This window comes from Anabrus simplex, chromosome 7 (genome assembly GCF_040414725.1).
Source record: "Anabrus simplex isolate iqAnaSimp1 chromosome 7, ASM4041472v1, whole genome shotgun sequence".
NCBI lineage: Eukaryota > Metazoa > Arthropoda > Insecta > Orthoptera > Tettigoniidae > Anabrus > Anabrus simplex.
Genome location: NC_090271.1, coordinates 165,723,250 through 165,746,528, shown reverse-complemented (window position 1 = coordinate 165,746,528; position 23,279 = coordinate 165,723,250). Strand labels below are relative to the sequence as shown.

The following is a 23,279-nucleotide window of genomic DNA, read 5'->3' as shown; positions in this document are numbered from 1 at the left end:
CACATGCATACACCCCAGTGTCAGTGATGAGTCTAGTGTCAGACCTAAGACGAAACGCTGGTTAATAGAGCAAACACCTGAAAAGCCTTACATCTGATATGTTTTTGTCACAATAATATACTCAACAGTAAGAACTATAGCATGATATACCGTAACCTTGTTCACAGAATTTGAAGTAGGTAATAATAATAATGTAAAAACAGAATAGTATGCAGTGTAGTGCAGAACTAAAGAAAAATGCAGAATGAACTGTTCATCTTTCCTTTTATTTTCCCAAGTCTAGATTTTCGAAGCATTCATGACAATTCATTCTTCCGTGTTCCAGGCAGAAATGTTTCTTACACTTCCTGCAGCTTTGCCTTGTCATTCTAGTGATCCTCTTCGGTGTAGTGAGCTTGCAAGTGTCTCATAGTTTCTTTTCAGCAAGTGGAGGAAGGGTAGTTCCAGTGGCTATTACTTCTTTGTCTTGCTCTGCAGGTCGGTACTTTTTTAAGTTGGAAACGCAGTGTCGAATGGACACCTGATGGATTCATGCTCCTTTGCCTAATCTCTTCTGACACCAACTGCTCAGATAGTGTTCTCAGAAACAGTCTCCTCCTACCGACATTCATTCCGTTCCCAATAGCCACTACTTGAGCATTTATGCCAGCTACATTCAACATAGCAAAGAAAATAACAAAGAAAATGACTAGTGGCCAACGTGTGGTATTTCGGTCTACGTTGTAACTCCCACACATTTTATCCACAACATCTACTCCACCCTTTGTCCTGTTATAGCATGTCATAATTATAGGTTTGGCATTTTCTCCAGTTTCATCATCAATCGAATCGTCATCTGAATGATGACCGGAAACGAGCAGGACAATTCTGCTTCCCTTAGGAACATAGAAGACTAAAGTGGCACGTTCATTGAAACCAAACGTTGTTTACCCGTCCTTTGTTTAACATTCGTAAGCTCAGCTGGCAGACATCTTTTATTCTTTCTAATTGTGTCGACATAAGATAATATCTTCTTCTTCAAGTCAACTATCAAGTCAGTCTGCGAGCCAGTTATCTGCCGTAATATTATGACCTGTGTTATAGATAGGCTGTGCCAACTGTTTAACAACATCTGATGTTTTATTACTGCCCCTCTGGCTGTTTCCCTATGTAAATTTCCAAATTATGACAATAGAAAGTTTTTGCATCCACTAGGGCATATATTTTTATCCCGTATTTGATTGGTTTTGATGCGATATACTGCTTAAACCGGCGTCTTCCACAAAAGGAGTCAAGCTTTTCATTGATTGTTACGAACGCCCCAAGGGATACTTCTTACGCTCCTCTCTTGTAACCCTGTCGTCAAAATGAAAGCAACAAAGCAAAAATTTTAAGTGCCTCAAATTCATAACAAGATAGAATTTTTCCACTCCATTGCCGTCCGTGCCCCACAAGTCCTCCAGCATTATTTTATTTGCGTGTAAAGTACCAGCCAAATATAAAAGTCCTAAAGAATGCCTTTATTTCAATAATATCAGTCACTTTTGCATCTCTTTCCCTTTGAAAATGTCCTTTAACGGGTTCTATATACTGATTTGTATATCGAACGACATTATGTAACATTTCGTCAATTATAAACAATTTCCAACACTCACCTTCATCTTTTACGTGACGTGCAACACCAATAACTCCTGGCAGTTTGGTGAGCAAATTATGTGAGTGTGTTTTCTTCCTATGATTAGATTCAAGGTGCTTACCCCATTTTGTGTTTCCATCCTTCCCTGCATAAAACAGGATGTCCCTGAGAAGAGGTTCATCTTACGCTCCACTTTCCTCAGTATCGGAGTTGTCTTCTCTGCTCTCAGCCGTAAGGTCTTCAGCATCAGTATCACTGTCCTCTTCATTCTGTTGCTCGTCGTCAAAATTATCATCAGTAAGTAAACTGTGCATTAATTTCATCACTAGGATTGTTTAAATTGAAAAACTGACGGTTACCGGCCATACTAAAAACACAGAATGTTTAGGTCGCATGGCATCCAGTAGGCGCCAACGTTCAGTATCCCAACACTAATGTTAACAATGACAACTTCTCAACTGAATTGTAAGACACTGGGAGCTTTGAAGATATTGTGAGTGCAGAAGATTATTATGGTACTGTACCTTCTGGTTCAATGGATACAAGTTATTTTCTTACCTTACTGTCTATTTCCTTATTTATAACTTCCCAGGCAGCTTTACACTTATTTTTAGAGTTTCTAATATAGTTTTTCATTGGCCCTAACTTTTGTTAATTTAATTTCCCTCCTGTATATTTGCTTTACATTTTTGTACCTTTACTTATCTTCTGAACTATCATTCTTAGATTTCTTATAAAAGGTAATCTTTAGTTTCCTTTCCGGCTCCATGGCTAAATAGTTAGCGTGCTGGCCTGTGGTCACAGGGGTCGCGGGTTTGATTCCCAGCAGGGTCTGGAATTTTAACCATCATTGGTTAATTACCCTGGCACGGGGGCTGTGTGTATGTGTCGTCTTCTTCACCATTTCATGCTTATCATGACACACAGGTCGCCTCCGGGCGAACATATCCTTGGACACTCCCAGCACTAAAAGCCATATGCCGTTTCATTTCATTAGTTTCCTAATGGCTGAAGGATAGGGAGTGCACCACTTAAACCCTTGTTTACTTGTTGTATTTTATGTCTTATTTACTGTCTTACTTTGTTTGGGACAGTTTATATGCAGGAAAGAGCTTATTTTTAACTATAAATCTTTCAAATGCTTCTATAACAGTTTAAAATTTAATTCTGTTAGTCTGTTTCCATTAATTTATACCTCAACCTTGTGATATGTCCATCATTTAATGATCTAATCTGCTTGATATTACAGTATACCGGGTGAGTTGGTCATACGGTTGGTTCGAATCCCACTGTCGGCAGCCCTGAAGATGGTTTTCTGTGGTTTCCCATTTTCACACCAGGCAAATACTGGGGTTGTACCTTAATTAAGGCCACTTCCTTTTCTATTCCTAGGCCTTTCCTATCCCATCGTCGCCATAAGACCTATCTGTGTCAGAGCACCGTAAAATCAAAATAGCTATTAGAGCCCACGTCAGATTTTTTTAAATATTTTATTTTTTATTTTTTGCTAGTTGCTTTACGTCGCACCGACACAGGTAGGTCTTATGGCGACGATGGGATAGGAAAGGCCTAGGAGTTGGAAGGAAGCGGCCGTGGCCTTAATTAAGGTACAGCCCCAGCATTTGCCTGGTGTGAAAATGGGAAACCACGGAAAACCATCTTCAGGGCTGCCGATAGTGGGATTCGAACCTACTATCTCCCAGATGCAAGCTCACAGCCGCGCACCTCTACGCGCACGGCCAACAAGCCCGGTGTTTTTATTTTAACTTTCTCAGTTAGGCAGGCTGTGACTGTGGGTGGGCAACCATGTTGAGACTCATTGCAGGTTCAATGCACTCTTCTAATTACAATCCTTTTAAGAATGCAAACTATTAAATTACTGTCATATTGCAAAATTATGAGATTGATGAGCCAAGGTGTCTTTTCTTCCCGAGATGAGATAAGATCGGAATCACAATTAAGTAATAGATGCATCACATTATGTGCTACCTCATCAGTGGAGTGCTACAAATGCACAGAGTCATATTAAAAACATGAAAATTAGCATTAGTTTCAAATCTAGGTACTTCTTTTAAATTTTTATTATCCCAAAAGAAATATTTTCATGTCCCTTGTTACTTGTTTTTCAGTTTTTCTAAAACAGCTTATCTGTATTGAATGTATTGATTTCTAGAAGGTTAATGATTGTTTCTTGTGTTTCCAAAGTGCCCACGAGACGTGGTGACCTGGAGATCCTGGCGTATAACATGCTACATTGGGTAGCGTCAAAGCTTCCCTGGGAAAAGCATGTCCCAGATAATAAACTAGTTCAGGAAGAGAAGGTCAGATATATGGCAGATATTCCAGCCCTTCTACAGTGGTGCTTTGGCAAGCAGACACCACCAGGCAAGTACATAGGTAATCCTTTCCCAATCCCTTTATTCTGTACTGTCCTTGAAATAAATTCAAAGTCCCTTGAACCTGTGAATAAAATAATTTATGTGGTTTAGTTATTTGACTGAAGCCTCCGTGGCTCAGGCGGCAGCCTGCCGGCCTCTCACCACTGGATACAATGGTTCAAATCCCGGTCACTCCGTGTGAGATTTGTGTAGGACAAAGCGGAGGCAGGACAGGTTTTTCTCCAGGTACTCCGGTTTTCCCTGTCATATTTCATTCCAGTAACATTCTGCATTAACATATCATTTCATCTATCAGTCATTTATCATTGCCCCATAGGAGTGCGACAGGCTTCGGCAGCCTGCACATTTCCTATCCTCGCCACTAGATGGAGGCTTCATTCATTCCATTCCTGACCCAGTCGAATGACTGAACAGGCTGTGGATTTTTAGTTATTTGCCTGATTCATAAGTGGCTGATGTAATACTAATAAGTTATTGCTACTATACTGTGTAGAATTCATTTTTATCAAAACATTTATTTACCTTCTTCACAATTTTATCAACATACTGAACCCTTTGATGATAGTCACACAGCATAATAATGACGTCTTCTAGGTTGTCAGCATGAAATTGTAGACTCTTGCATCTCGGGTATACTTAACGGCTCTTTGTCACTTGCTGACATGACTATCGGGTATCAAGGAAGACATTCCTACTTGAAATTAAAGGCTCGAATAAACCAAGTTTCTCAATTCAAAAGAATCAAATCAATCTGATGACAGGTTCTGTTACAACAATTATCATTTATGAAAGGATTGATTCAGGTTAGTCACCTTAACATAACGATGAGGCCGGACGATTTCAGGATAAAGAAAAGAATATTAAAATGCTTAAAGGGCTATTTAATACAGAGTATATATTTTAAGACTGCATAGCAGAGTACTAAGGCATAGGAGTGCAGAGAAGCAGTGACAGCGAGCACAGTGCACGCACTGGTGAGTGGACGTAGTCATTTCAAAGAACTGGCATGATTATGCCTATAGAAACTAAATGAAACTATACTCACCAGCTATACACATGCTCACAAGGGAGTTAGCACAACTTGCACTCGCAATTGCAAAAACTTTCTGGTTTGTATTTAACTGTTTTACATGTTCATTACAAATATGCACACAATATGTGCCATCGACAATTACACTGCACTTTACAATCATGCGCATGTTCAGGCACCGAGTTCAAAATATGGGTTGCTGGTAGCTCTTGGCAAAATATTACGAGGATGAGCATGTCCACAGAGTATAAAGTGCAGAAAACAGAGTTGCTTATCACAGTAGGAACACTTCATGAATGCTACCAATAAGCAGTCTTCTGAGTCACACGGCTTTTGAACATCAAAAATACATTCGGGTGATGATTGAAACCTCTCTGGTCTGAATTGCTACGATATGAATCAGTGTTAGTTTTTTTGCCTGTGTTCAATGTATTAGTTGTTTTAAGATCTTTATATCTCGCCCTACTTTACTATTTGGCTGATGATGACACTTGTAATGTGTCGAAACCGGTCCCAATAAACAAGTTGTGACTTCTTTTTAGTTCAACTTACAACGAAGTATTGAAAGGTGGATCCTTCTAATATTGTACATCTTCTTATTTCTCTATTCAATACGGAACGATCATGAAGTTTTTAACTTTAAATGTATACACCCTATTTTGAGGTCAGATAGCATCGATGTGTGTTCTTTCACAATATGTCCCGAGGGAATCAACCAGATGAAGAGACTCCTGTGCTGCATATGGGAAGTAGACATCTTGAAATAATTGCATCATGATTTGTTTCGTGATTGGGCCGGACTTTGAAGCAACTTGAACCAGATGTTGTGGTTTCAGCATGTGTTGCACTACTCTCACTCCAAACTGACCATTAGGTTCCTGGTATATAACCAGCAACGTGGGAAACACGTATCCACTTGCCGAAGTAATGGGTTGGATGGTGTAAGAATGAGTTGTTGCGTGATCACTCCGCACCGAACTTCTTACTGACTTCTGTCCCTTGTAATGCAGGGATCGTGATGAGTGAAGTTCTTTTCGTATACCACTTTGATCGGTATTATAAATCTGTATACGTTCCATGGTATTCATTAAGGACATTACCTCTTTGCAAAACTCGTCACATTGTTCCTTCACGTCGCCATCTGCATTCCAGGCTTGAGTGGTTACACATTTTGTTATTTCCCGTGAACCAAGATGGTGTCTCTGTTCAAACCGTGCAACCCATCCGTGGATAGATCCAGTGAATCGATTCAGTCATATTTCTCAAGCCTTTTCTAAACCCCAAGCACAAATATCCCTGTCGTGAACATTAGCGCCTAGAACAGTTCTCGCCACCTTGAATTTTTAAGGTACATAATCGTGAAGCAGGGGAAGTTTTGAACACTGGCCTAGCTCCCCTTTTCGTACTTTGTGACGTAAATATCGTAGATGATGTAAATCTTGCACCATACGATATCGTTTCTGTACTGTATTGAAGTTTAATCGTTTGGTTTACCCAGAATCTTGGAATGAAATTATCTCCTTTGTCTTTTCAAAAGATACAGCACCCCACCTCTTCCTCTCCGGTCAGCTTGGCAGATACGCAGACGACTGGCTTCCATAACTTTTTATTAACGACTCTTCCTCACAGCCAGGTTCTGGATCGTCTATAATGTTTTCACAATCAGATATGTCTTCCTCTGTGTATTCATATTCTTCAATATAGTCTATTGTATTTTCTTGATATATATTATTACCATTGTTTGCCACTGTTTCGTCTGTCACATTGATTATCAATGCAGCTGCATTTCTCTCACTTACTGTAATTTCTCTGGATCTTCGTTTGTGTTTGTAATGGCTAACAATTATACTCACTATATTGGCAGGACTCATTATCACACGATTACGGTGATGGTGGCTCGCTACGAAATTGGAAACACCACAAACAGAAGGAACATTATGAACGGTCGAAGCAGATACAACTCAGATGGAGGTCCCTGTTATACCAGCTTCCTTGCTCTTATGCAGAATGTCTGTCTGGTTCCCCTGGATGTCGCATCGGCAACTGTGTCGTGTGACCTTGGACACGGCGTGGCATGTGTCTACCATAGCATACACGTACAATAACTAAAGTAGCTATGGAAACGTTTATGGTGTCTAAATTTACTAAAGCCACAATATCATATTAGATATGGTCTACTTTGAGCGGAATAGCGAATCTGTAACTTAACTGTAACTTAACTGTGGATCCGTGGTAGAGTGTCGGCCTTCGGATCCCAAGATAGCGGGTTCAAACCCGGCAGAGGTAGTCGGATTTTTGAAGGGTGGAAAAAAGTCCATTCGACACTCCATGTCGTACGATGTCGGCATGTAAAAGATCTCTGGTGATACATTTGGTATTTACCCGACAAAATTAATTAAATCTCAGCCATAGACGCCCAAGAGAGATCCGGTTTACTCTGTCCGCCATCTAGCGGACCTAGAGTAAAAACGGAATGTCAAAATTGACGAGCAGACAGCCAGATGGCGTCAAATCGAAATGTCTGCAAACGGTAGCTGAGGCCATATGATAATAATAATAATAATTATTATTATTATTATTATTATTATTATTATTATTATTAGTGTAATTGGCGATGGCACTTAAGTTATACATTGTTGTAATCAGCACCTCAAACATGTTCATACAAACCACAAATCACCTGCAATTGTGATCGCATGTTGTGATGACTCCCTTGTCAGAACAAATAAATAAACTCATACATAAAACTGAACTCATCAGTATTTACAGCAAATGTTCAAAGTGATCTCCTTGAGCTGCGATGGCTTCACATCTTGTAAGGAGATTTTAAAACACACTTTGCAGTTCATGGGCCCTGATGGAATGCACAGTGTTCCTAATTTCAAATTTAATTCTTCTGGAGTTCGAGAATTATTCCTGTGAAGTTTTCCTTTGAGATTTGCCCGTAACTAAAAGTCGTATGTGCTTAAATTAGGCAAATGAAGTGAACATAGATAGACCTTTACTGATGATCTGATCATCAAACACTTCCTGCAACTGTCGCACAGAGTTATGTGCCATATGGACCCTTGCACCATCCTGGTGGAAAGAGCCTACTTTGTTTTCTTCAGTCAGTTCAGCAAAAAATGGTTCAAGAATGTTGTAAATATAGCGGTCGGAAGTAACATCATGTCCTGAAAAACCATTGGACTGATAATTCATCAGGCACTAATAACATAGCATACCCCCATTTCCACATTGTGCTGTAAAATGTGCAGGTTCCCTGTATCCCAGATCCTATTGTTCTGTGAATTGGCATATGCAGTCAAATGAAACCATGCTTCGTCACTCATAAAAGTAAAGTTTTAATCCATGTTACCGTTGTGTCACTATTCATTAAACATAAGTCCCATGGCACTAGAGCCCTGATGGGCTTTGGCCTACCAGGCGACCGCAGCTCAGTCCAAAAGTCTGCAGATTACAAGGTGACGCATGGCCAATGCGACGAATCCTCTCGGTCGTTATTCTTGATTTTCTAGACCAAGGTCGCCATCTTTCCATCAGATTGTATTAACATATGAGTGAACCTCGAACCAAGCTTCAGGACCAAGTAAATATCCTTGACCTCACCAGAAATCAATTCCAGGGCCTCCAGATTAGAGGCAGGCACACTATCCTTAGACCGCGGGGCCGGACACTATTCATTAGCTAACTGTAAAATCTTATTCTTGCAATGAAGTCTAGGCTATGTGTGTTAAGGGCTAAACGAGTCCGGTAGGATTATTTATATTTAATAATTTTGTTGTATTATATGCTGATGAATGTGAAATGCCATTTTCCTGCGCTGCTCTCCTAAGTGACTTACGTGGACTTACTTGCAGTCTAACCTGTATATTTTCTAACCTCTGCTGTGGGAGAACTGTTCACCTTTGCTATTTTTTTCTTATTAGTTACGGAACCAATGTTCTATGGCACTTGCAAACGAATTGATGCATGTAACGTTTTGATGTTACTGTATAAGCAGGAAATGGTGCACGGAATTTTTAAAGGCACTTTTTAACTGGCTTCTTCTTCTTCTTGTACAAATAACATTCAATCAAAAATATTCTCTGCACTGTAGTGTACTTAACCTTACAACATGCCTTAAATGTTCACTTGTTACTAATGAACTGAGCAATAGAGCTAAGCATCTGCTGCCTCAGCTGTCAACACTACTTATCACTCCAGCCTTGACACAAGCCATACGGCACTCACTCAGGGATTTCCTCAGCCTGTGAACAAAAGTCTGAAATCTTAAACTTTAGTCCCTGTAGAACATCACTTCTGAAGTTTGTTCAACAACAACCTGGAAGTCCAGCTATTCAGTTCCATAAACAACCATGGGTTAGTCTTCTGGATTGTGAAACGTCTACAGTAATTTAACATGAATTGCTCTCCAGCCCTTCTCCTTAATTAAGTCTGTCCACTAACTGACAACAACGTGATGATAAGAGTCGAGGGAGAAGCAGTAATCCATGAAGGAGTGAGGCAAGGTTGCAGTTTGTCGTCATCTCCCCCCCCCGGGCTCCTTTTCAGTGGTTATATAGAACAGGCAGTAAAGAAAATCAAAGAGGAATTTGAGTAGGGAATCACACTCCAAGGAGAGAAAATCAACCCTGAGATTTGCTGATGATATTGTTATTTTGTCTGAAACTGCAGAAGATCTGGAGAAATTATTGAATAGTATGGACATTCTTGGGTAAGGAGTACAAGATTAAAATAAATAAGTTCAAAACAAAAGTAATGGAATGAGGTTGAAGGAAGTCAGGAGATGCAGGAAATATTTGATTACAAAGTGAATTATTAAAGGTAGTAGATGAATATTGTTACTTGGGTAGTAAAATAACTAACGATGGCAGAAGTAAGGAGGACATAAAAAGCAGACTAGTGCAAGCAAGGAAGTCCTTTTTTAAGGAAAGAAATTTGCCCACTTCGAACATTGATATAGGAATTGGAAAGATGTTTTTGAAGACTTTTGTTTGAAGCGTGGCACTGTATGGAAGTGAAACGTGGACAAAAACTAGTTCAGAAAGAAAGAAGAATGCTGATCAATGAAGGCGCTGACAACGGCAGATGCCAACGACCTACACACACGTTCATTCCCACCGAGGTCACCAGCGAAGCTTCTTTTCAGCTCACTCGTGTATTGAACTGGCTTACGGATCTGCACTGGTGCTCATGACATTTTTGAAATCTGAAAATATCGGAGTGCTGCGCCATCCACAGCTACTCTGTCTTCGGAATAAAGACTATATCCTCTCATAGTTGTGTCGTGTCCAGGTCTCAAACGAGATTCCTGTAGACAGACTATGGAGGCCGCATAGAAGGATATCAACTGACGTAACTCAGCTAAGGACAGTGATAACTACTGCAGTTCCACTGCAATAGTGCCATTGTGTGGATAGGTAAAGCTTCAAATTCAGAGCATTTTTTTAACCTTCGTTCGGCCCATTACATGGCAGGTTCCGCCGTCATTGTCGGTATCCTTTTTGTCATCATCAGCATTCACAACAATGAATACCGCTCTGTACTCGGCTAGATGCAGTTGCAGTTTGCACTCCATTGCCAGTAGTAACAACGGTGTGCAGCGTGTACTTTCCACCGGACTACAGTCTTGAAATACGTACACTACAAGATTTGATCGCTCAGTTGCCTCCTCATTTCTCATGCTGGGAGACGTGAACGGCCGTAACACACTATGGGGTTCTCCGTCTTCCTGTGCTAGGGGGGAAGATGCTTGGGCGATGGATAGAGTTCGTGGTTTATAGCATTTAAAAATCAGTGATTTAGCGTTTTGATTTTCAAATTTAGCGTTTTGTAGCATCTAAACTAATCAAATTTAGCATTTTGTAGCAAATTGGTTAAAAATAGGCATAATTTGCTAAATTGCACACACAACAGTTGGGAGTAAAATCATACTGTTTAATCACACATTGCTCGTCATGCAGTTTTGAATTCACTATGGAAAATAAGACAAATATCAACATAAGACTGCAAGAAGTATTAACGAACACACAGGAATATGCTTATTTTCAAATTTACAAACATAATTTCAAAGTGAAAAATACTATTCTGAACGTATTTATTTATCACAGTACAACACACCTACAAGGAAGAGGAATTTCAATGGTGATTTAAGTACAACATGCCAATTATTTAAAAGGTGTCCTCCTTCATTTGAGACCGCCTATCAGTTACAATTATGTTGTACTTGCTAAAAGAAAACTCTACATCGACACTGTCCGTAGAGGCCCAAATGCACAGAAGTGCAGCCAAGGCAAAGGAAAGCTTGCAAAACATTTTTTTCTTCAAGTTTTTGATTGCAGAGTCAGCACATCAATATAGGCCATCTGTATCCTTACATAAAGTCCCGATTTGTGACTTTCGGCATGCTGTTTGATCGTCACTTCGCTTCTACCCATGGCTAACAGACAATAAAAGAAATCGCTACCGTACTTTTAAACAGAACTACTACTCAACACCAATGTCAAGAATAACCGACTAAGATCAAGGGTCAACACACAAAGAGAATGAACGTGGTGCTTGAAAGTGTATTTGCTGTTTGACTGACTGGTCTTTGCAGTGCTCTTTAGCCAGTGAAAGAAATTCCACACATTGAATGATTTAACCGTTTGGCCTGCCATTACTTGTGAAAGGAAATATTCCCTTACATACTATTTATTTTTCTTCACTTTAACATAAATTTGATTAATCACATAGGCTACATAAGAATACACAAAGCAAAGTGAGCTTTTAGCTCGTCTATAGTAACAGGAAACCAATGTTTTTGTTCGTATTACTGGTTTCAAGGGAAGCAGATCAATTAGCAAGAAATGTAGGGGCATAGGTATTGGTTTCCTCAGTAACGTGATCCCAGAACTGTGGGGTTAGAAATTCATTCCCTAAGTCCATTTCTTTCGGATTATTACCCAACCCCCTCCTCACTATAGAGTGAATTTCAAAAACTGGTTTACACGTTACAGAAAGAGTCTTATTGTCAACAAGATCATAATTCCAAGTATCATTTTACTAGACTTCTCAACGGGCGAGTTGGCCTTGCGGTTAGGAGCGCGCAGCTGTGAGCTCGCATCCAGGAGATAGCGGGTTCGAACCCCACTGTCGGCAGCCCTGAAGATGATTTTCCGTGGTTTCCCATTTTCACACCAGGCAAGTGCTGGGACTGTATCGTAATTAAGGCCATGGCCGCTTCCTTCCCATTCCTAGGCCTTTCCTGTCCCATCGTCGCCGTAAGACCTATCTGTGTCGGTGCGACGTAAAAAAAAAAAAAAAAGGAAAACTAGACTTCTCACTCGCTCTTGTTGCATTCTGGTTTTGTCACGTAGTTTCAATTGGCACTATCATCTCGGAACTGAAATCGGAATTACTTTCATCACTGTCATTTGAAGAAGAAGTATTTTCACTCTCCAGAGAATCTTTTCCACTTTCAACATCACTATTTTCAAGCCAGTTACGAATAAACTCATCCATGCCGCGCTTGGATGCCGCCATGATTGTTTACAACGAGCGGCGAAATGAGGTGCTTTTTATTTTCCGTATTTCAGCTCAGAGTTACTATTCACACAGAGAAAATAGCTTCAGGTATCATCTGACATCAATCGGTTAGGCTGCAAAACAAAGAGAATAAATCTCTCCGACCAGCTAACTGCGATAATGAACTTATAGATGTTCCGTGCACCAAGACGGAAGTGTCAGTCAAATCATGTTACCACTTTACGATCGCAATGGGCACCGTAATAATTATTTCTCCTGAAATAAATAACAACATTTATATCTTATTTTTAAGAAAAATGCATAGTTTTTAAAAATATATGTTTATTTTGTATAAAACTGAGAGTTTCGCATCTATTTCGCGTAAATTGTATAATTTTGCATTTTGAACCAATTTCGCATTTTATCGCGAATTCGAAATCGCTAAAAACCACCCGTACGGGTCATATAAGATGAAGGCACATACACTGACAAAGTTTCGGCGTATTTCGCATTTATCGCAAATGCTAAAAATCACAAACTCTAGCGATGGATCAACCTGTTTGATCTTTGCGTGCTTAATACAATGGAACCAACACATTTCAGCAGCGCACATGGCACATTCTCACACCTGGATGTTACTTTGTGCAGCCGTGCGCTAGTTCCCCTACTATGGTGGGAAGTACACAACGACCTCTTCGACGCCGAGACCGTGATAGTGACCACTTTCCAATAAGTCTATCTGTCTTGAATCTAAGACAATCCGAAGTACCCAAGCGCTGGTTACTTCGGCGGGCAAATTGGCCAGAATATTCGAAACGCAGTAATGGCCGATGAAATGCTGGAGTCTGTAGACGATCACGTTTCTTCCATTACTGTTGGAATTTTGACTGCTGCAGAGGAAATAATTCTATCCTCGTCCGGTATTTGTTGCCGGAAACAGGTCCCATGGTAGACGGACGAAATTGCAGCAGCCATACGTGATCGCCAACAGGCTTTTAAGCATTATCGTCAGAATCCAACGATAGCCAGTCATATCACGTTTAAGCGTCTGCGCGCGCGTGGCCAGTCATCACAAGTGTGGACAAAACTGCGCCGTAATATTGGTGTACAGAATGTGCCCTCAGTCCCCGGTATCTCCATTAATGTAGATTTTGTTAAGATTCCTTCAGTCATTGCCGACCACATCACGTCACATTTTGCAGATACGTCCAACTCTGGGAGATACGACCCTGCATTTCTACCAATTAAGTGCAAAGCAGAGGCACACCACCTCTCTTTCACCTCTAGTGCTTCACATCCCTACAACGTGCCCTTCACGGAGTGGGAGTTGCGGAGTGCATTCGCACTATGCAGAGATACGGCTCCTGGTCCAGACAAAATCCATAATCAAATGCTTAAGCTTTTAAGTGACAGATGTGTCAAGGATATCCTCACCCTATTCAACAGAATATGGAGTGAGGGAGTGTTTCCATTTCAGTGTCATGAGGGTCCGTAACCTGTCAAAATTTTCCAAAATGGCCTCAGCTGGAGCTAGTCTATAAATATGGTGAGCAGGTTTCACCCTATGAGACTATTCCAGTCCTCATAGAACCTTCTCTAGCAAGTATAGGAATACACGGGTAAATAACAATAACGTGACAAGGCTACAGACACGATGGAAACGCTCAACAGACGAACCAGGAACATTTTCAAATAGATTAAAAGACCCCATAATCTCTAATCTGATTGGAGAATTTAGTAACTGGCTGGGAACTGCCCCAAATAGTCCCATACCTACTTGGAAACGAACCCAGGTACAGTAGAAGACCGAACACAACACATATCCATGACCAGAAATTTACATATAAACTGAGCCAAAAGATGACTTAACAGGTAATTTTAAAAGATCACACACAAAGAATAATACCAAAGAAAACACAGCAGGCGAGAAGATATAAATTTTGAAAATAATTAGCCAAAACACCAAATTTACAAAGCACAACACTCGAAAGACGACCAAAAATGACGAACTTTAACATAAAAATGTGTTGCAGAAAATTTACGAAGACATATGTTTCGGAAAGATTTGCTGAGACTCCACACCAAAAACTTAACATGATAATTAGTACAACAATCAACACTACAATTTACATCATCTTGAAGAATAGCAAACAAAACCCGACACAAGATAACTCTAGGATGTAAGGTGTGCACAACTCTCAGTGGGTGAAGCGCTCAGCTGTCTTCAACTCAGATACTTACATCAACAGTTCAAAGATAAGGAAAGTCGCACGAGGAGTACAGCACTTAGCATAATTTCATGACATACCGATAGTTCAAAGACACAGGTGATCACACAGATGTTACGATCGGAACACAGATCGAAGAAACTAAGTTAAAGAACACACATTGAAATTTATAACCGATGACTTAAGTCACAACGCAGCACACGCAACTTAGCACACTGGGGTGAAACGCTGGCAACCAAGAACGAGTTAGCTGGAAAATTTAAAATGTCCAGTAATGGACCATTTATATTGGTATTATAAATTTACTAATTCCGGACAAATATGTCAGGTTCCCTATGGGAATCAACATCTATAGGTGATATGTTCCGAGCTGTCAGTGGAGAAATGTTCTGGAAAGACATTAGTAGAAGAATAAGTTTGAATGGTGTTTATTATTATTATTATTATTATTATTATTATTATTATTATTATTATTAAATGAAAAGCGCACAATGTGGAAAAACAATTTTTGTACAGATGGTCAACTATGCTAATGCTATTATTATTGAGGTTGTCCTCATTTTGCAGTTTTGTGCATGGTATCTTTCACAATGATCGTTGCACAGGTTACATATACAGTCTTCATTCGACTGGTGGAAGTTTTTGGTTTGGCAGAATCTGTGGTGAAATCCATGAGTGGCGTAATGTGTGATTACGTGCCGTAGCTCGTAATTTGCTTGCTTCCACTCTTCCGTCATTATGGCATCCGTGGAGTAGAAGTTGGACCAAATAGCATTTTGTTTCTCGTTTAAGGTAGGATAGTAGGATAGATCACAATCTGAAGGTAAAGTTGGAATTCAAGGGGACAAATTGGGGCAAATATTTTTTTATGGGAAGCGGAATGAGGGATTGGAATAATTTCCAAATTCTTTGAAATTATTTATGGAAAGACTAGGTAAACAACAGATAAGGAATACAGATGTCAACAACATGTGAGTGAACACGCTTTGAGGCAGGAAAAGAATCGGTTGTTCTGAAAAATTGTTTGGGTGATTCAAATAATGTTTTTGACACTATTGTTCCTTATTGATGACTTACCAAGCAATATTCTGTAGTGACAGTTACATTTACCACACTATCATCATCATCATCATCATCATCATCATCATAGGCATTTATTCGTCAACGAATGTGTAGTATATAAATACAATGTCATTTGGACATATTGTGTCGTCTCAGATGGCTGAACAGTCTGATTCTGGATGCACAGATTTTATTGCAGTGACAGCACACACTAGTAGTTGTAGCAGATGGTTGTGCAAGAATGCCATCCCTCGCATTCGCTCGTTCTTTCCTGCGGTTCCTCCTCTCAGCTTCTAATCTTCTATATTTTTTTCTAGATGTTCAACTCCATTGTATACAATGCTACGCCATTTGGGCCTATCCTCGGCTGTAGATTCCCAGTTGATCGTATCAATATGACATCTTTTAAGATTATACTTTAGAACATCCTTATATCGTTTAAGTTGCCCTCCATGGTTACACTGACCATTCTTTAGTTGGGAGTAGAAGATTTTCTTTGGGAGGCGTGTATCTGGCATGCGGACGATATGACCAGCCCAGCGTAGCTGATGCCTGACTATCTTTGGCTCTATGCTTGTAGTGTTGGCTTCCTCGAGGATGCTAATGTTCGTTCGACGATCTTGCCATTTAACTTTCAGTATTCTCCGCAAGCATCGTTGATGGTATTTTTCCAGGCATTTTAGGTTTCTCTTGTAGGTTGTCCAGGTCTCGCAACCATAGATAAGAGTAGGAATTACAACAGCATTGTAAACGTACAGTTTGGTTCTCACACTGATATCATGATTGTCAAACATTCTTCTTAGGAGACGACCGAAAGCCGCACTAGCGCATCTTAAACGATATTGGATTTCTGCATCAATGTTTGCACATGTCGAGAGATGGCTTCCAAAGTAAGGAAAATGATTTATGTTTTGCAGAGACTGGCCATTGATTGTAATAGTCGGAGTTCTCTTATTGGAATTAGGCGCCGGCTGGTAAAGGATCTTAGTCTTATCAATATTAATTTCCAGTCCGATACTTTCATATGCTTGATTAAAAGCATTGAGGATTGATTGCAGATCTTCCCCTGTGTTGGCTAAGATATAGTACGCGCACTTTTTCTTGAGCCCTAGTTCCCATTCGTTACTATGAAGATCCGGGCTCAAGATAAAGTGCGCGTATAGTAACATTGTCATCTGCGTACTGAAGCTCTATAACTGACACTGAGGACACCTTGGTCTTAGCTCGCAGTCTGTTAATATTAAACAGATTTCCATCAGTTCTATACAGAAGTTCTACTCCTGATGGCAGTTTATCATCCACAAGGTGTTGGAAATATTCCAAAAAACAGTGGGAACAATGTTGGAGCAATTACACAACCTTGCTTGACTCCAGTAGAAATACGGAAAGGGTCTCCTGGTTTTGTATTATAAAGAACAGCAGCAAACATGCCGTCGTGTGGCAGTCCGAGTATCTGTATATATTTGTTTGGACATCCGATCAGAGCTAGAATTCTCCATAGAGCTTCTCAATTAACAGAATCAAACGCCTTGACAAGATCGATAAAAGCCATGTACAAGGGTTGGTTTTGCTCTCTAGACTTTTCCTGCACTTGCCTTGCATTGAAAATCATATCAATTGTACTTCTGTTTGGCCTGAAACCACACTGAGTTTCTGGTAGGCACATTTCAGGCACCACACTAAGAGAACATTCTAGCCTCCATGTTTGCTCTTCATCATCGAATCTGCTACTGTTTAAGAGAGTGCCATCATTTTATCATCATTTTAGATCCAAAAACAGCAACATTTTTATAAGGTTTTATTGTGTCTGTGTGTCAAATATTTATTTTTAATGTTTTTGTACCTATTTAATTTTCACTTGTATTCTTAATGGATGATGATGATGATAGCTGAAGATAAACAAAACAAGGTTTGATATATGTTCTAATTTTCATTAAAAAACGATTTATTTTAACTGAATAGTTGAATAATATTGAACAAAATTTCCTTTGTAGAAATTTTTGTCATAGATTGGAATCTCTTACCTGCACGTCTACTCCAAATGCAAATGAATGGTGATTGATTGATTGATTGATTGATTGATTGATTGATTGATTATCAGTATGGCTGCTTTGTATTTATTTGTGGCTGCATTTGATTTCCAGTAATTATTTACATAGTTACACTATCTTGGTTAAGTAAAGTGATCCTGTTGTGAAGTAATCCATTACAACATTTTGCATTTGTCATTAATGTTAGACATTACGACACTAAAGTACAGTAGATGAACTACAGTTTCATTGTTTATGGTGTGAAAAATCCCCCTAATTATTGACATTGTTAGCAATCAGTATACCAAACAAGTGGCTGTGCAGTTTGGATCACATAGCTATCACCTTGCATTCAGGGGACAGTGGGTTTGAACCCCACTGTCGGCAACCCTGAAGATGGTTTTTCCGTGGTTTCCCATTTTCACACCAGGCAAATGCTGGGGCTGTACCTTAAGGCCACGGTCGCTTCCTTCCCATTCCTAGCCCTTTCGCATCCCATTGTCGCCATAAGCAGATTGTAAAAAAAAAAGAAGCAGTCATATAGATTATGGTTGGTGCCCTTTAGAAAGGGGTAGGGAGGAGGAGTGACATCTGTGATTAAAGTGTTTTGAATGTGATGGGTAGTCATTGTTAGTTCAGGTAGGATTGTGCTGCTGCTGCTGCTACATTAAGATATAGAATAAATTATACAGTTTTCTATGCTGAGTTGTCAAGTAACTACCTTTTTGGGAAATATAACTGAGACCAAGTTCCCCTTATATTTGTCATTTACTTGTTTGTTGACTTACATATTCTTTGCTTGCAGTGGCATTGCGAACTTACATCAAGTATGTTGCTGGTATGGCATACAATGAAGAGCCCAACTATGAATATTGTCGTGGTGTCTTTAGAGAAGGTTTGAAAGGAAAGAGTGTTGGTAAGTTGGATTTCAAACAAGAGAAAACATTGAATAATTTTGAGAACTGTGCTGAAGAGGAAAGTCCAAAAAGGCATAGTGGGTCAAGTAATGACAAACTGGCAGTGAAGAAGAAATTGAAGAAATAGTACAAGTGAACTGTGTCTATATTTTTGTTATCTTGGACATTTGTAATCATTCATTGTGAGGAACTTTGAAGTTATTTCCTTCTACTCTGTTTGTCCAGTTAATTCAACATAGGGTAGAAGGAGATTAATCTGTACATACCATTGTTAACAGCATTTGTTTTTCATGTCTGCTTGTGTGGCTTTGTCAGAATTTTTTCTTCCAGTGTGAACTTTTTTTGTACATGATGGCTGTTATTCCAGGTAGATGGCTTTTACTATTTCAACTAAATGTGAAATACCTAAAAAGATTTTGTCTCTGTTTCTTGTCGGAAACAAAACAGGTAATTGACTCATTCAATTAGATATCACTAACCCAAAAATTCGGGGGAAAACATAACACATTTTTTTCTTCCTGGGCTTTCGTACCGGTACCAATAATGTGGTATTTTGACATACTATTTAACTTTTCTTCTACAGTTTAATTTGTTGCTCCAGTTGATCATAATAGTGCTCTGGCTCACATCTTTTTCACATAACTAATTCAAATTATCTGGTTATAAAATAAACCACTTGATTTCTAGTAAACTCACACTGAAGGAAATGGAAAATGTAATATACTAGAAACCATTTAAATAATAATTATGCCTTTCGGATTAACTATTTTGATGGTAAAGTTTGCATGACCAGAAATAAAGAGGACATTTTTATTGCTGCAGTTTTACCATTTCTTTTTATTAAAAGAAAATAATGCATTCACTTGCATATTGTGCACCATTGAGTAGAACACACATTGATAAGTATCTTTTAGCAAAGTATTGGCGACATTGAAATATGTATATTGCCAGTTCTTTTGTTTGTCGGACATATTATCAAATTGCTTTGTGTCATACTAGTCTGGTACTAATTAATATATTGCTACACGTTTTATTCTCCGACAGGATTGTTTCAATCTAATAATTCCTTTCAAAGGACTAAACCTGCCTTCTGTTGAAATGGCAAAACCATAATATAATATTTTTTCTCAACTGTGTTCAGTATTTGTATTTCTACTGTTACAGTTTAAAGCCAACCCATTTCTAGCTTCGAAGCCTTCTATCCTTGTATTTTAATGTGGCCTGCACAACTCATATTTCCATCTCCTTAGCAATTGGCAATAGTTAATTTTTCCTACAATAGAGTTTGTAAGAATTCAACAATGCTAGTGTTTCATTGAAGTATGGGTCGAAACATGGCCATTGGTCCTAGATATTAAAAAGAACTGTAAGATATGATTATTGAAAAGGAATGAGAGTAAATAAGAAATAGTAAAGAGAACTGTGATGAAGTTACTAAAGCCAAGAAACTGTAACCTACAGCATTTTAAATAATATTGTTATTTTGTGGTTTAAAAATTACTGTTTTGTAGATTTTTATTTCATGCTCAGTTCAACTGTCATTTTTGTCTTATGTACTTTTCCCTGAAAACAGATTTCAGTTTTTTATAGCAGTTTTTTGTAATCTCTTTTATCACAGATAGTGGAATATATTAGCTGTTACCTTGTTTTTTCATTTTTTTTCTTTCATGATATAGTTACTACTTCCATACCTGTATTTATTGATCAAATTCAGTTTATCATCATTGTATGTGTGATTCTTGTTGATTTCATTCAGTATCGACAACATTGTCTAGGTAATCTTCCTTAGTTTATTAAATTGTATTTCTAGAGCACAGAATGAACTGTTGTGTTGTGAAGGAGAGCATTTGATGAACTAGTGGGATTACACTCTAGTTGAGGAATGGCATTAATTACAAAACGAGATACTACAGTGGTTATAAAGCACATGTTTAAGTATTAACTTTTTATAAATAAAGGTTAGTTTTACTGTATTATAAACCATTTAGTGAGGCTATTTTAGCTATAAACCATATAGTAAGCATATTTTAGCTCCTCTTGTGATTATTGGATGTATTTTGTCCACAGAGCTTCTGGGACTCCATACATTTTACGTATTTTATGTTACGTGTATAGATTGTGTTATTCCCAGTGCCATACTTCAAGTATGTTTCGGACACACTCTAATTTATGCCATTTTATTTGTCAAGTGTTTCAGTGCAGTACCCAACATGTTTTTGTATTCATGTGTACTTAAATGTGTTAAATTGTATGTATGTTTTAAGAATTCACAAAATGGCATGAGTAGATACCTGTTAATTGTTGGGAACCATTTGAAGGAACCTATTGCACTTCGATTTCAATACTGTAAGCTTATAACAGAAAATGGCATCATGACATTTGAGATCATTTTGAAAAGTAAATCTTTCTTGATTCTGTGTGAAATCTTGTTCGTATTTTTTAAAGTTCATGTAGCAGATTTTTTTATTGTGCACAGGTTACTGGTTCACTAATCTAAATATTTCCTTCCCGTGGAAATGTCAAGAAACCTGAGCACAGAGCGGAGCACCTTCATGAGCAGTTAATGTAGTATCTGTGCTCTTAACTTGGAAATCTTGTTTCCTGCAGTATTACTGACCTTCAGACTAAGTACATCACGTTCATTAATGTGAATGTGAAATTAAATGGACAAAATAAATCTTTTCAAAGTTGTTTCGTGAGTTTTTATTCCCTTCATCTCTTCATATTCACTTAACTGCCTTTATACATTGTAAAAACTCTCAAACATGTAGGTTATGATAAAAGTTCAATATTGGAAGATGCCTTAAGAGAGCATTCTTCAAATTATAGCTGTGAGCTATATCCTGCATTACAGAAAATATTCATTGAGTCATAGTTGTGTTTTCAGTACCCACTAAACACGTTGGCTACGTGATTTGAGTCATGAAGCAGCGAGTTAAAAACAGTGGCGTGCGGGAACATATTCATTGCCCTAACTGCAAAAATGTTTTTTGAATATAAACAATCGTAGCCCCACTACACACTCTAAAGTCAACATTATCATTTCATAAGGCTGCATTTTTCGTGGAAAGTCTTTCAAGAATATTTCCAACTGCACCCTCGCTCATACTTCCAAATCGATATTCACAACAGTGACGACACCATCTTAACTTAATGTATAGCATATTTTAAACAATGTGTTTGCAGTTTCATCCGGTGATGCCTCGTGATAGTAGTCATGGTTTTCATAGAAATACACTGGGACTATTTGTTTTTTACTTAAAAAGCCTAATCTAAACTGAATCAGCAAAATTTAATGGTATTTTACCGTCGCTGAATTTTATAGTTTCACTCGCATACTGAGTGTACGTGCATCCATGACAAACGAGGGAAAATATTAGTCACGACGTATAACACATGTTATTTCATGAAGAATGCCACAGAGCTCGCAAAACCTTCACCTGTAATCCAAGAGGAACACTACAAAAATTCACCATATACAGTCATCACAGACAACCAAGTACACAATTCTTATACTTCGCACTTAGCTCTGTGTTCATGCTAAATATTTTTCTGCAGCCATCGGAAAACATACCGGTACTCCACACGTGCCATCAATGAATTGCTCGAAAAAACTGTATACATGCCAAAAACCAAGAAATAAATATATTCTTCTGTAATACAATTGATTTCATAAAATGGCTCTATGTTTATTAGCAAGGCGATGTGCAATTGACTATGCTGTCAACATGTTGATATTTTTCTTGTAGTCTCTAGTCTGTGGTGCTGAGCACTTTGAGTATCAAGTACTAAAACTAACATACCTTTCCCGAGCTAGCTGGCCTGTCGCCGTAAATTGCTGTCGGGAGAGGGCCCACAGATCTGCCCCGCTCCCAGGGCAAGGAAGCTTCAAGTGCATGCGTCAACCAAGCGACCTTAAATTTCGCTGGGGTAGCTCTCTTTCACACCCACAAGGAAACTCAGCTCGCTAGAGAACCTGAACTGCGGTAGTGCGAGCAGATTGTTGAGACAGCTGTACTTGGCTTGGCTTAGATCTTTGCAATTTTGTAAACATTATAAAAAGAGTTCTAAGGAATAATTAGGAAATTTTAATACAAAGTCATTTACCCCAGCAGCGCTGGCTAAAAATGAATGTAATGATGTTTGCCGATGATGATATAATCTGGAGGAGGACGTACAACAGCTGAATGTACTGAATAGGATTGAACAATGGGGATTGAGGATCAACGTGGAGAAGATCAAGACAAAGGTGATGAATAAAGGAAGCAAAGAAGGAAAAGCAGCAATCAAAATTGGAAGACAAGGAACTGGAAATAGTAGAACACTTCAAATACTTGGGAAGTGACCTAACCAAAAATGGACTACTGTATCTAGAAATAAGGAGGAGGATACAACTGGAGAATATCTTTTACCACCAGGTACGGAGAGTAATATGCAATTGATATGGAAGCTAAAGAAGTAATGTTCAGCGAATATTACTTACTTATGA

The 23,279-nt window shown here is 38.8% G+C and overlaps 1 protein-coding gene across 2 annotated transcripts in view; it reads left to right on the top strand.

Annotated features, from left to right (window-relative positions):
* Nucleotides 1–21,481, top strand: part of LOC136877001 (serine/threonine-protein kinase VRK1) — a 116,095-nt gene extending 94,614 nt beyond the window's left edge. For both annotated transcript variants that reach the window (XM_067150785.2, XM_067150786.2), the window contains exons 7-8: nucleotides 3,821–4,000; nucleotides 18,679–21,481. In XM_067150785.2, the coding sequence (XP_067006886.2) occupies nucleotides 3,821–4,000; nucleotides 18,679–18,917 (419 nt within the window). In that variant the 3' untranslated portion in view covers nucleotides 18,918–21,481. The remainder of the gene's footprint in view (nucleotides 1–3,820; nucleotides 4,001–18,678) is intronic.
* Nucleotides 21,482–23,279: the final 1,798 nt, after the last annotated feature.